The following is a 12,222-nucleotide window of genomic DNA, read 5'->3' as shown; positions in this document are numbered from 1 at the left end:
ACTGCTGCTGGCAAAGCTGTACATCCACTTTGCCAGGAAATGGTGCTGTGTCTTAAAAATGTTATCAGCACCATAATAAGATTGTGTTTAGATCTTAATCTTTTATTTGAGAGTAGACGATATCATTCAATAGGTAGAGAAAACCTGCACTCAGACGTTCACAAATGATGTGCAGTACATATGCAATATACCACACACATTCAGACGCACATAGAGGTGTTTGAAGTCATTCTCTGGAGAGCAGTGACACTGGGGCTGGAGCATTCAGCTGCTCTGCCTATAAATAAATGTATTCTGCACACAGGGTGTGTGATCTGGCTCTCCAGCCAAGTGAGGCAGCCTGGATAATTATCACCATGGCATTTCGCAGCCTTGTTCCATTAGCTGTTATTTTTGGGCCATACCATTTGAAGTTTCTCTTTGTTTTATCTGCCTCTCACTAAACACCGCAGGGCTACTGGGACATGCAAGGCAGCTGAGCAGCTTAACTGTAGGCCTTTCAAGAGATGCTGACTGTCTCAGTAGCTGACTACACTGCCTCCCTCGTTAGCTGGCTTGCTCTGGTAACCCATTGAGAGGACGGATGTTTTTTTTTTTTTTTTCTTCTGAGGACCTCTCGTCTTCTCCTGTTTTACTTTCACCCTGTTTGTGTTGCTTCACTCTGAGGTGTGTCAGAAAGATCCTTGATTACGGCAATCAGAGCAATCAATGTCTTTTGTTCAATGTAAAATTTCCTGAATAACCTCTCACATTAATTAACTCTCATCGTTTCCCCGAGACACACATATAGAGATAAACACTCAAAATTTGCTCGGGCACACGCTCACAGACACACACAGCGGTAGCATGGCTGCTAAGCAAAGTAAGCTGGGCTCCAATTGTTAAACCTTTGCTCTTTTTGTTCTCCCGTCTTTCCTGATGATGATTGTAGTGGTGGCTGTTTTCGCAGCTTTGCAGCCGTCGACCACTCTAATTGGTGGCAGAGTTTTAATAAAAGGTAATTTGATTGTTTTCTCTGCATTTTTGTCTCTCCCGGTGCCCACATGAAGAGACTGCGTTGTCATGGAGATGGAGCTGTCTGCCCCTTTGGAATTTGTGAACTGTGTGAATTTGTGAGCGTGTGTGTGTGTGTGGACGTTTCGGTGAGATGACCCTGCTGCTGGTATGGCAGACATGGAAACAAACGTAACTGCTAACATGTGCACTGATAAACTGCTGTTTGTGAACCAGACAATGGGGCGAGGTTTACTGAGGGCGAGCTTGAGGGTGAGATACCATGTGGTGCAGAGTCACCGCCAGAGCTACTGGCACTTTTATCAGATTTTTTCACGTTTAACCGATTAGATTTAACAGTCTTCTTACTCAAAATACAAGAAAAACTCTGAGAGTTGTCAATCAATCAATTAATCAGTTCTATTTGTGTCTTTCAGTATCCCATCACCACAGAACTCATTAGCAACTGATTTGTCTTACCATAGTGTCAAAATATTACATCTAAAAAAAAACTGTAAAGCAGCATCTCATGCCAGAAATCTTCACATTTTAGTCCACACCTTGTTGCGAGCAGTTCCTCCAGGAATTGTGTTCTATGAAAATATGTATTATACCAAACGTGTGCATGACTCAGCCATGCCGTTGTAATAATTGTTAAAAAAGATAAACCAAATGCTGCTGAGCGTTCGGGGTGGAAACGGACCTTTCTAAATCTGAAACGTCCAAACCTCAGCAAAGCAATCTGGACAGATTGAAATTGTGTTTTATCTTTTGCGTTTTGGATAAACTGACCCTCTAACATCGTGGGTATTTAAAAAGCTAAAGTGTGTGTCCACATGTGCAGCATTCATCAGACCTTGGACAGGCAGAGCCTTTCACTGATGCTCTAAATGCCTGTTTTTGCTCAGTGCATGTGGAAATACTGCACTGTACTAAGGTGCACTGGGACAACTTTAACACCTACACACCCACCCACACAAAAATGTCTTGGCACACATATTGACTGTATCAAGCGAGCATATGCACGCTGAAACGCCCACGTAGACCTCTTACGGACCTTCCCATCTAATGTTTATGCATCAACCACAATCAAGACTAGGCAAACTGTTAAGTGGGATCATTGAAAATGTTCTGCCTCTGTACGTGGGTAGGGAATATGTAGATGGGAGAAAATTTTTCATTGTGATGTGTGCAAGTTGTGGTTGCGATTTCAGGCTTTTGGCATTTTGCGTGTGTGTGTACATACTGTACGTACCAACGTGTGTGTCTGTGTAAACTTACAGGTACGCTGGGTTCTGACACTGCAATGCTGTCTGGGTACACTGTGGCCTTCACACACTGGTTAAGAGTAGCGGCAAAACGATACGGCTCATCTGCACGCTCACACCGGTTCCTCTGGGAGCAGCTAACAGAGAGGAGAAGGAGGGACAGAAATAGAAAGGGGATACTGATATTTGTTTTACAACGGGAACATAAATAAAAATGAAAAAGAGAGGCTACCAAAGCTATTACAACACTGAGAAAAAATTGATATGTTACCAACGTTATGGTAGGAAGTAAAACATAAGTTACTCCGGGAATGAATAAATAACAGGAAAAAAAGACGTGCTGCCAAGTTATAATAGGAAAGAAAACATTAACAATGAAAAGTAGAGGAAAGGTATGAAAACAATGAAACAGTATCAACCACAGTGATAGGAATGAATACTGATGTTACAATAAATGCTGCAATGAAAACATCATGTGACAATTGAAGTCCCGGGGTAAGAAAGACAAATCGCCAGTGTTGTGACGGAAACTAAAACCCTATCCAACAACAGAAGGAAGGGGAAGGAAAGAGGAGGATTAAAAAATTTCAAAAACACTAACGGCAAACACTGTGAGTTTCTGTGAGGAGGAAACAACACTGCGTCTCCTTCTGTGGACAAAAGTGAGTTATTAACATCATGTAAGATGTTCATAACTCACTTTTGTCTACAGAGTGTGTGACAGGAATACAGTATTTTACTGGGCAGACTGCGTATAATAATAGCAAGACTGATTACCCAGACTACTACTAGACATTGTATGGACACATTATAGTCGATAGAAGTGCACATCATCCAGCATTTGATCCACCACCTTTGGCTTAAGACATCTGGACTGGTTTCTAACAGCCTTTAAAGTTAGCCAGATGCTTAGGGCTTCTTTGCTCTCCTTCTCTCCGTTTCCGTGCTGTCTGTATCAGACATGTAGATTTTTTTGTTTTGTGTTGATTAAAGCTATTAATGCGACATGCTCTGGAGTCTGGTTAAGTTATGTCGTTGTTACCAACCTGTTTTTAGTCTTGGTTGGCATAACAGATGGTATATCGAAAACGTAATGTGAAAGGGGTTTGCTGTTTTGTTGGATGGCTTTAAAACATCAATTGCAAAATAGCTCACACTGGTAAAAATGTGTATTTCATGACAGCCCCTCCATCAATGACAGCTGGCCTCTGGGACTCGCAGCTCTAAAAGTTTGATAAACTTGAAGGTGATCGTGGCCTCCAGGAAGCTACACATTCCCAGTCAACCACAGAGAGAAGTGGTGGCAACAGCAGTAGAACCACTGCCTCCAGTGGGTAATTTTATACACCATATTAACATTAACCATGAAGCCACAGCACTAAGCACTACACACCCAAATTATATCCTCCAATCATTGAATAACTTCGGAGACATAACTAGTGCAAATTATACACTGTTCACTCATAAGAGATCTTAATGGTCAGACAGTGTATCAAGTACCGCACAACACCCCCACAATCCACCACAACCCTCATTAAAGCTCAGCCGCCGCCTCCTTCTTATTAAAACTGTGTGAGCCCGCCACCCCGTTACACCACAGGCTCTCTATCCTCATGCAGCCCGGCAGTCTAAGTGTCTGGCTAACTGGCTGTCTGGTCACAGCAGCTCTAATTGGACCCCGATGGGTCAGCCCCTGGCCATAGTGCTGATGTGCCACTACAAGCCTTGTCCATTCTCCCCTGGCTGCTAACTTTGTGTGTGTGTATGTGGTGTGTGTGTGTGTGTGTGTGTGTGTGTGTGTGGCAGAGTGTGTTAGGGGCCATATCATGCCTCTTAACCACATACTCTCACACATACTGACTCGAAGCTACATCTTCATCCACAGACTCTGTGTGTAATTATGTTGTCAGAGGTTCAGGCCATATCCAGCAGACTCACATGAGGAGGCACAAGCACACCAAGGTTCACATACACACATGCAGACGCACCAGGCATGCACACATACAAACGCTCATATGCACAGAACTCCCTGGCGATTTTAGACAGCAGGAAAGTGTAGAATTAGTGTAGTGCTGTGAGTCTCCCTCTGCGAAAGGGGGGCCATTGCAGCAGAATTTTTTTTTACCTAGTTTCCTTATTCACCAATTTGGGAACTGTATTTATACACATTAAATGTGACATTTTTTATTGTTACTCCTGATATCAATTCCTCTGCCTCTTCATTTTACACATTTGACACTATCACTACTGCATTCGTCAAATATCTCTCTTTTTCTCCTCCATCTGACCACGTCTCTCCCTTTTTTTCTAACTATTTAACAAGCTGAAATTAGAACACCTTTCTTAGGGAAGGTGTTACTCCGCCTGCAATTCGGTGTTTTCTTTTACATCCATAATATCAGTAGAAAATTATACTTAATGTGCCTTCAGGTGTGGGCTACAGCACAATGTTTTATCCATGTCTCCAAGCTGTCTGGGTACAGATGCAAAAACCTGGGCGGTCATTAACTGACAAAAAGCCCCTCATTGATTTCCCTCACTGTGATTTTTTTTTCAAAAACAAAACTCATTTCGGTACGGCGAAGTAAGATGAGGGCGAAGCAAAGGGGGTGAGGCAGCGGTGGTGGGAGGATTACAGAATGGCTGCTGTTGCCATGGTTTCATGAGATGGCCATTATCTCTGTGTAGTTAGAAGCTGACCCCTTGCCTCTCTCATTAGCTGAAGTGCATGCCACTGAGTGTTGACTAGAATCCTGCCTTCCTCATATTCCCCCACCTGACCCCCTCCCCTGTACATCCTCCCTTATCCTCCTGCCTGGCCCCGGCCTGTCACTCAGTAGCTTAGCCAATGCTTTGTGTTCCATCACTCAAATTCCTGAGGGGTGGAGGTGTGGGGGTTTGGGGCTCACACTGAGAAATAAGGTGTTAAATGAAGTGATATGCACATTGAATTTCTTACAAAAAAGAAACACACGCACACACACACACACACACACACACACACAAGCCTCCATGCATATGCATAGATTGGCAGTACAATGCATGCAGTTCTTTCAGCCTGTGTCCCGTGATAAGCAGCTCATAGCTATTTTCCCTCCAGCAGCTGCTGCAGGCATTCGGCCTGGGTGTTATGCTCTCTAAGCCCTGTCCATGGTGCTGAAATAGCTGCTTGCACTTCCATCATTACTCCTCTCTGTCACGTACAACTCCACTGTAGGGTATGAATGCAGTTGTAAGTGGCAGTCAAATTTCATGCAGTCACGTAAGGTGAGTGGGAAAACCAAAAACATACACATAAAAAAGCAAAGGAGAGCATTTTGTTTCCTCCTGTTTGCGTGGGCTTGACTGTTGGAGTTTGAGCTCTGAGGTGCAAGGGAACTGTTACAGTACATGTAATCTAATATAATAATCTATATCTCACGTACAGTGTAATTTGTGGTGCTGTGTGGCTGTAAAAGCAGTTTCTATGGTGAGGGAAGATGGAGGTAGCAGTTACACTGCAATTACACTGTTGTCTCTGCTGTGCCTAGCTTTGAGAGACACATATCCCCCGTAACGGACAGAAAAATATGTGCACTGGATTCTTCATCCACATGAATGTGCATAGAGACATACATAGGCATGAGGGCATACAGTCCTTTGGACTTAATCCTTCAAAATTTTATACACACACATACGCAATCCTGGCCTTGACAGCAGAGCACGAGAGGCAGGTGGGAGGGAAAGATTTCTGTTCCTCTACCCCCCCTCCCCTTCCCTTACCACATCTGAGGACTTCAGTGGAAGTCCTCAGATGTGGTAAGATTGCAGCCCTAGCTGTGAGCCCTGTGTTTAAAAGGAGGAGACAACAGAGGGAGCCATTTTAAAATCACCTTCCTTCCCTCACTGGAGCCGGACCACAAAACACCACACGTAAAGGAAAAATGATTTCAGAGCAGAGATGCTTCGGTGGCACGGTATTGTGTGTGTGCATGTGTGTGTATGGATGTTTGTGTGTGTGTGTGTGTGTGTGTGTGTGTGTGTGTGTGTGTGGGGGGGGGTATATTGAATATTTGATGGTGCTTAACAAAGCTTTACTAGTCTTAAGTGGTAACCCATTATGCCAGAGAATCACTGGCATGCTTTGATTTGGTTGAATGGAACCTAGTCTAGGGATTCTGCATTTCTACAGAAACACACGTTAATGTAAACATGTATGAACACTGACTGCACTGGGATTTTGGCTCCCCAACATGAAAACAGGAATGATTAGGGGAGCAGTGATGTGCAGGGCTGTGCTGCATTGGGCTGCCTACACACACACACTGCCTCCTCCCTTCAGTGTTTTATCCTCATACTGAGTTATTTAGGGCATTTGTTTCTTAGTGCTGCATCCATAAAGTGTGAGAATATCCGTTTAAATGAGGAACACAGGTGGCACAAAGGGAAGTGAAGTAGGAATAAAAAAAAAAGAAAAAAAGCAGGGTTTTCACTTTCAAACCACTAGAAATGGTAAACTTCACCAGCTCAAGGTCATGTGTGGGCTTGGCCTGACGTGAGGGCACAGTTAGAAACCCAAAGTTCATGTCAGGGGTCAAGTCTAGCACTGCAACTCATAGCCTGTGCCCTGTGGTGGCTGATAATGTCACTGCAGGACAGCACCTGCAGGACCAAAGCACAGTATGGCCACAAACCATTCACTTCATCTTCATACAGATCCAGAAACTATTGTAGTGTAAACTGAGTCCACTCATATAGACACAAACTGTAAAACACACTCATAGGCACATGTGCACATGCATGTAGGGTTTATGCAACCACAGTGTTTCAGTCTCTGTTAAAGATATTGGATGAGGGCAGGGGAAAGAGATGGGAGATAAAGTGACAAAAAAAAGATTTACAAAGAGACCAATTCTCAGTGCTCTGAAACAAGCCATAGCTTCACTTGTGTGGGCTGAGCAGAGACGGAAAAAGCAAAAGAAAAGAAGAAAAAAAAGGTAGAGGAGGAAGTGCAGGGATGCAAGCGTTTCAAAATGAAAATGTATGGGCAAGCAAAAGATACAGACACACAGAGCTTTTACTATCATTAACTGTATTATATGTAGCCTGCTCATTCATACTATACTTACTGCTGCAGTATTTCAGCCACCATGTTACCAACCTGTACTACCTCTATGTCTGAGGAATCTACGGAAATATTGATAGACCTGCATGTTCGTGATCGATATCTCATTAGGCACAATTGGGAAGATGGATGCAGCTTCCCTCTGACTGCTAACTGTGGCTGTGGCTGACGAGTTGGCCATTAGACAAACAGTCTGACATCCACAATGGGCTGAAGCAGCTATTTTCATTGCTAGGCTAATTGTTGTTGCCATAGGTACATTAGAGGAGATTTTATGGCTGGTGCCTGACATCATCCATAGCACAGTGATACATGTCTAAAGAAACAAGTTGTAGTCAAAAAAAAAAAAGGACTGTTGCTTCTGATTTTAATTTTTGGAGACAAGGGGGTAAGTAGTTGATTTCAACGCATGCAACAACCTAAACTACCATTTCCCATCTTAACCCCCTGCCTCCTTTCTCTTAAATCCTAGGTCACTACTCTTTTAAAGAACTGGCCGTGTCCCAAAACCTGATTCTTCCTGTCGCCAAACTGTACCTATATATCATGTGCTCCGACCAGGATGCCGAACAAATCGTTCGACAGCATTTAAGCTTGTAACACCAATTTGTGCAAAGTGGACAGCTGTGCCATTCAGGCTGCTGGGTGGGTTGTTACCGAAACAGATCCGAGCAGTTCCGCCGCGTGCAGACTGACAGTACAATACAATACAGTATCATAGTACAGTAGTGATATGCTACTCTGCTCGGAGCAGCCCTGAAATGCTGACTCACTCTCTGCCGGGGCCTAACTACACCAGCAGCCCTACGCTGTCATCCGCACAATAAACTAGCGCTGATTTCGACAGAACTTCTTATGCACATATCACATAACTTAAACCTATCACCATTCGCTCCTTCAGTCAAATCATAAAGCTGATAATAAACAGTATTGCTTTGAGAAACTCACTATACTGCTTAACCGCTGACCTTGGCATTGGATCACTTGTCCAATCTCAACTCTTGGACAGAAGTCAGACTTGTGACTAATCCTGACAAATCTCAACAAAACCGCTAGTCCTCTCCTGGAATGTGGGAGCGAGTTGAGAGGATGGAGGGGGAACAGAGTGATATGAGACGTTTTGAGATGGAAAAGCCTCTTTTGGGCATGATTAGAGAGCTAATCTAACAACGATGAGTTGCAGGCTAAGAGAGAGAGAGAGAGAGAGAGAGCGGGCGAGCGAGCGAGGGAGAGAAAGCATCACCATAACTCCATGTTTTTGGATTGTGGTCAGACGAAGGCTGAACTACCCATTCAGAGGACTGTGACTGAAGAGCGCTCGAGATGATGAGCTCCCTTTGAGCTGCAATCAAAATGCTGCTCGGTTTTGTGGGCCGATGAGTGTGCGGCATCAAACGCTCTCTCCCTCTCTCATTCTCTTCCCCTCATTCTTATCCCCTCTCTTTTTTTTTCCCTCTCATTCTTCATGCATTCAGTGGATGCCTAGCAGCTGCTGGTAATTAAAGGACTTTAGCATCGCACAACACACTAAATCAGAGGAAGAAGAAAAAGAGTAGAAAGACAGGGAAGACAGATTCGCCATTCCTGGCCAGCTTACCACCTTACTGCCTGTCTTACATTCTCTCCTTCTCCTCATCATTGCAAACCAAGCTAATGTCCCTCTGTGTTTCCAATTAGCCACCTAAGGAAGCTGCACTTCAACGAGCATACACACACACACAAACAAAGAAAAAGGGGAGGGAGACACAATGTTTGGAGGAGAAGAGAAGAGGATGGATATTGTAGATGGCAGCTGTATAAGAAGGGAGGGGGGTGATCAAAGTGAGGGGTGTTTGTATGTGGCAAGCCAACCATCTCTGGAGTGTGGAGGAGCTGATTCCAGAGGGGAAAGTGTCTAAATGGGAGACAGCGCAGTAGTGAGCCGCGATGAGCTGAGAGGAGATAAGTGGCATAGCTTAGATGCTAGCTTTGCTGTGAGGGGAGTGAGGGAGTTGCACGCAAACATGGGAGAGGGGAAAAGATAATTTTATAAAAATCAACAATGGCTTAGGGATGGATGATGGAGAATTGGAGAAATGGAGGGAAAAGGGGGCAGAAGGAAGCGGTAGTGATCACAGCTGTGGATGGCACCACTGTTGGCAAGAAATGTAATTTGGGCTGTGTGGGATGGGGGAGCTCTTCACCAGAAGGGTGCAGCTGCTTTTTCTCCAGCTATATTTGAAAGATACTATAACCAAGAGCAAAAGGAAGTGTCTTATAGTGTATACATGCAGTCTTCATGATAACTAAACCCGTGTCACAAACCCATTCAGGTTTACAGTTATTAGTTCATCTAATTTTACTTTGCTGTTATGTTTCCATTCAAATCCTGTACAAATTTCGGAACTTTCGGGTAAATAAGAGTGTGTTTTTTAATGAATGAGTTTCTCTTTTCTGATTTCCAGTATGCGCACCCTGAGGTGCCACTCTCTGGATTTAAACCAGGGACATTGCAGTTATGTAAACCCCAGACACCCCAGCCCTTTTTATGCATTATCTTTTGGGATTTTCTGCTGGAGAGTGGCACCATGGCATGAATGCTTTGTCTACAGTAGAAGTAAGCTCAATTAGGCACTACAATGTGAAGGTGTATTCAAAAAAATCAGTTTGTCATTTTTTACTACATCTTTTCTTTTCAATAAGCCAACTTCTCCACCTCAGCCACATGTAGAAACCTTTTTTCGCAATATTTCATTTTTTGGATATAATTAGTTTATTAGCTGCAAAATAAAAACGCACATAGAAGTCCATAGATGCCCACATGAGCAGCAGTAAGAAGAGCTAACTATCCGTCCTGTAACTTCTTTTCCTCTCAGTAGTAACTCGGCCGGAGCTGACAAGGGTCCTGCCACACTCATTGCAGGGTCAGGACAGAGATAGGGGGATTAGAACTAGGGACAGGTGGCGCGAGGGTCCGCAGTGTTGGGTGAACAGATGGCTGATCTGACGTGAATCAAGGTGCTGACCTTTTTCTCCCCACAGTACAGTACAGCGGTCCACACAAGTGTTTGTGCATGTACACAAAAATCGAACCGACGTGCTCGTGTGCCCGCTTTCAGACACAAGCACTCACACACACGCTTGAGGTATTTACACACCAAACAGCTGTTTCCTCCTTGCAGCTGTTTTCACTGTAACAGCTTTCAAAAGCCATTCACCTTTTGGCAATAGGACTGCCCACGTGCTGTGGATGTGAATTCCTACCAACCCGAATTATTCCATTCCCTACCACACCTACACAAAAGCGTATGATTAACAGCCTAGCACCGAGGCTAATGTTGTGGTAAATGATCCCTGTGTGAAGGCACGCGGACTGCAGAGAATACAGAGCTTTAGCCAGCCCCTCCCGTGCCGCTGCAGGCGCATGCTGAATTACCTTGTCGCTAGGCAATTATTTGTCCTGTCCCAGCTTTGGAGTGATGTAAATTACTTTAAGTGCACTTTGCAGGGGCCGCCATCATGATAATGATGATTGCGGCGGTGCTCTGATACACACAAACATTCAGGTATACCTTTAAAGAGAGGGTCTGCACTTAGGAGGGGCCGTAAGTGGGGAATTCAAGACATAGCAGCCAAGAAATAGCTACAGCTGATGAGAGAATCTGTGTGCTTAAGAAACAAAGAGGGAGAGAAGGAGCAGAATGTGATTACACTTTATTAGTATTGTGTTGTATTCATCTTCTTACCCCAGTATACCCTCAGTTCCATTTACAAATGAATACCGCAATGAGTGACTCATACCCAAAATATAACAAATATACATGCTTTATCAAGCGCTTTTATTTTTTCTATCTGTTTTTTTTCCTCCTGTCTGGCCTTCTAGAAGTTAGTTCTGCTGCAGTAACTAACTGGCTCCAGCAGGTGTCACTCCTGGCTTCTATGCTCATGGCTGCTGTTGTGACAGTGGGTAAGATATAATATCGCCTAACTTGCTCAGAACACGCACGGCAAATGTACGATTAGGCCGCGTCCATTACACACGTAAAGGTACAGTGCACAGTGCCAGTGCATGCAGTATATGACAATTCTATTCAGGACCACTAGTTAACTAATGACTGTCTTTGGTCTGTTCTTGCTTGTCTTTCCAGATTCCGCTAAGTCACACAGAGACTGAATGGTCTTCATTTCCTGTTCAGATCAAGTCATGTCAGAACAGGGCTATAGGTGAATTATGCCTGCAGCGAGTAGCTTTGAACCAGCTCTGCACCTCTGAGACACAACTATCCATTTCCAGTCAGACACTGTCTCCTCTCCTCAAACTCTATTTGATCTTTGAGATAAACATTATGAAAAATAAAAGCCCTACCTGCCTTTGTGCAGTGAAATTGAGGGCCGTTTTGGGAGATGTCCAACAAAACCTGTATGTAAAATATCTTTGGACTGGCTGGCTGATGACTGAGGGATACTCACATATTATGCAGGACACACCAGCCGCAGTGTGGGTCCCCAGAGCTCAGACACTCTCCGCAGGTCCCGTACTGCTCACATGACTCGATGGGAACTTGGGTAACCTAAAAGCACATCAAAGCGTCAATGTCACAGTGCAGCCTGACAAACATCACAAGATTCGCTAAAAGAAGCCTCTGGGTATGTTATGTGTCTGTGTGTGTGTGTGTGTGTGTGCGCACTAGAGGTATGCTCATTCAGTCAGCAGATGATTGGGTGAACTATGCCCCTGCATGTCGATGTGTGAGATGTCAACTGCACAGGCAACTGTTGCCTTTAAGTGTTGCCTAAGCCGAAGAAACAGTAGTGAGCAGCTGGGATCAGTTGGCCGGAGAAAGCTGCTTCTCTGCCATCAATGGGCCTTTGTCTGCA

General features: G+C 44.3%; 1 protein-coding gene across 7 annotated transcripts in view; it reads right to left on the bottom strand.

The window, feature by feature from the left end:
- The window catches only part of plxna2 (plexin A2), a 163,667-nt gene that overhangs the window by 60,497 nt on the left and 90,948 nt on the right, over positions 1–12,222 (bottom strand). For all 7 annotated transcript variants that reach the window (XM_040152521.1, XM_040152520.1, XM_040152514.1 and 4 more), the window contains 2 exons: positions 11,815–11,915; positions 2,275–2,398 (listed from right to left, as the gene is read on the bottom strand). In XM_040152521.1, the coding sequence (XP_040008455.1) occupies positions 2,275–2,398; positions 11,815–11,915 (225 nt within the window). The remainder of the gene's footprint in view (positions 1–2,274; positions 2,399–11,814; positions 11,916–12,222) is intronic.

The sequence above is a fragment of the Xiphias gladius genome, chromosome 18 (assembly GCF_016859285.1).
Source record: "Xiphias gladius isolate SHS-SW01 ecotype Sanya breed wild chromosome 18, ASM1685928v1, whole genome shotgun sequence".
NCBI lineage: Eukaryota > Metazoa > Chordata > Actinopteri > Istiophoriformes > Xiphiidae > Xiphias > Xiphias gladius.
The sequence above is the reverse complement of the archived record's forward strand: the minus strand, read 5'-3'. Positions and strand labels throughout refer to the sequence as shown.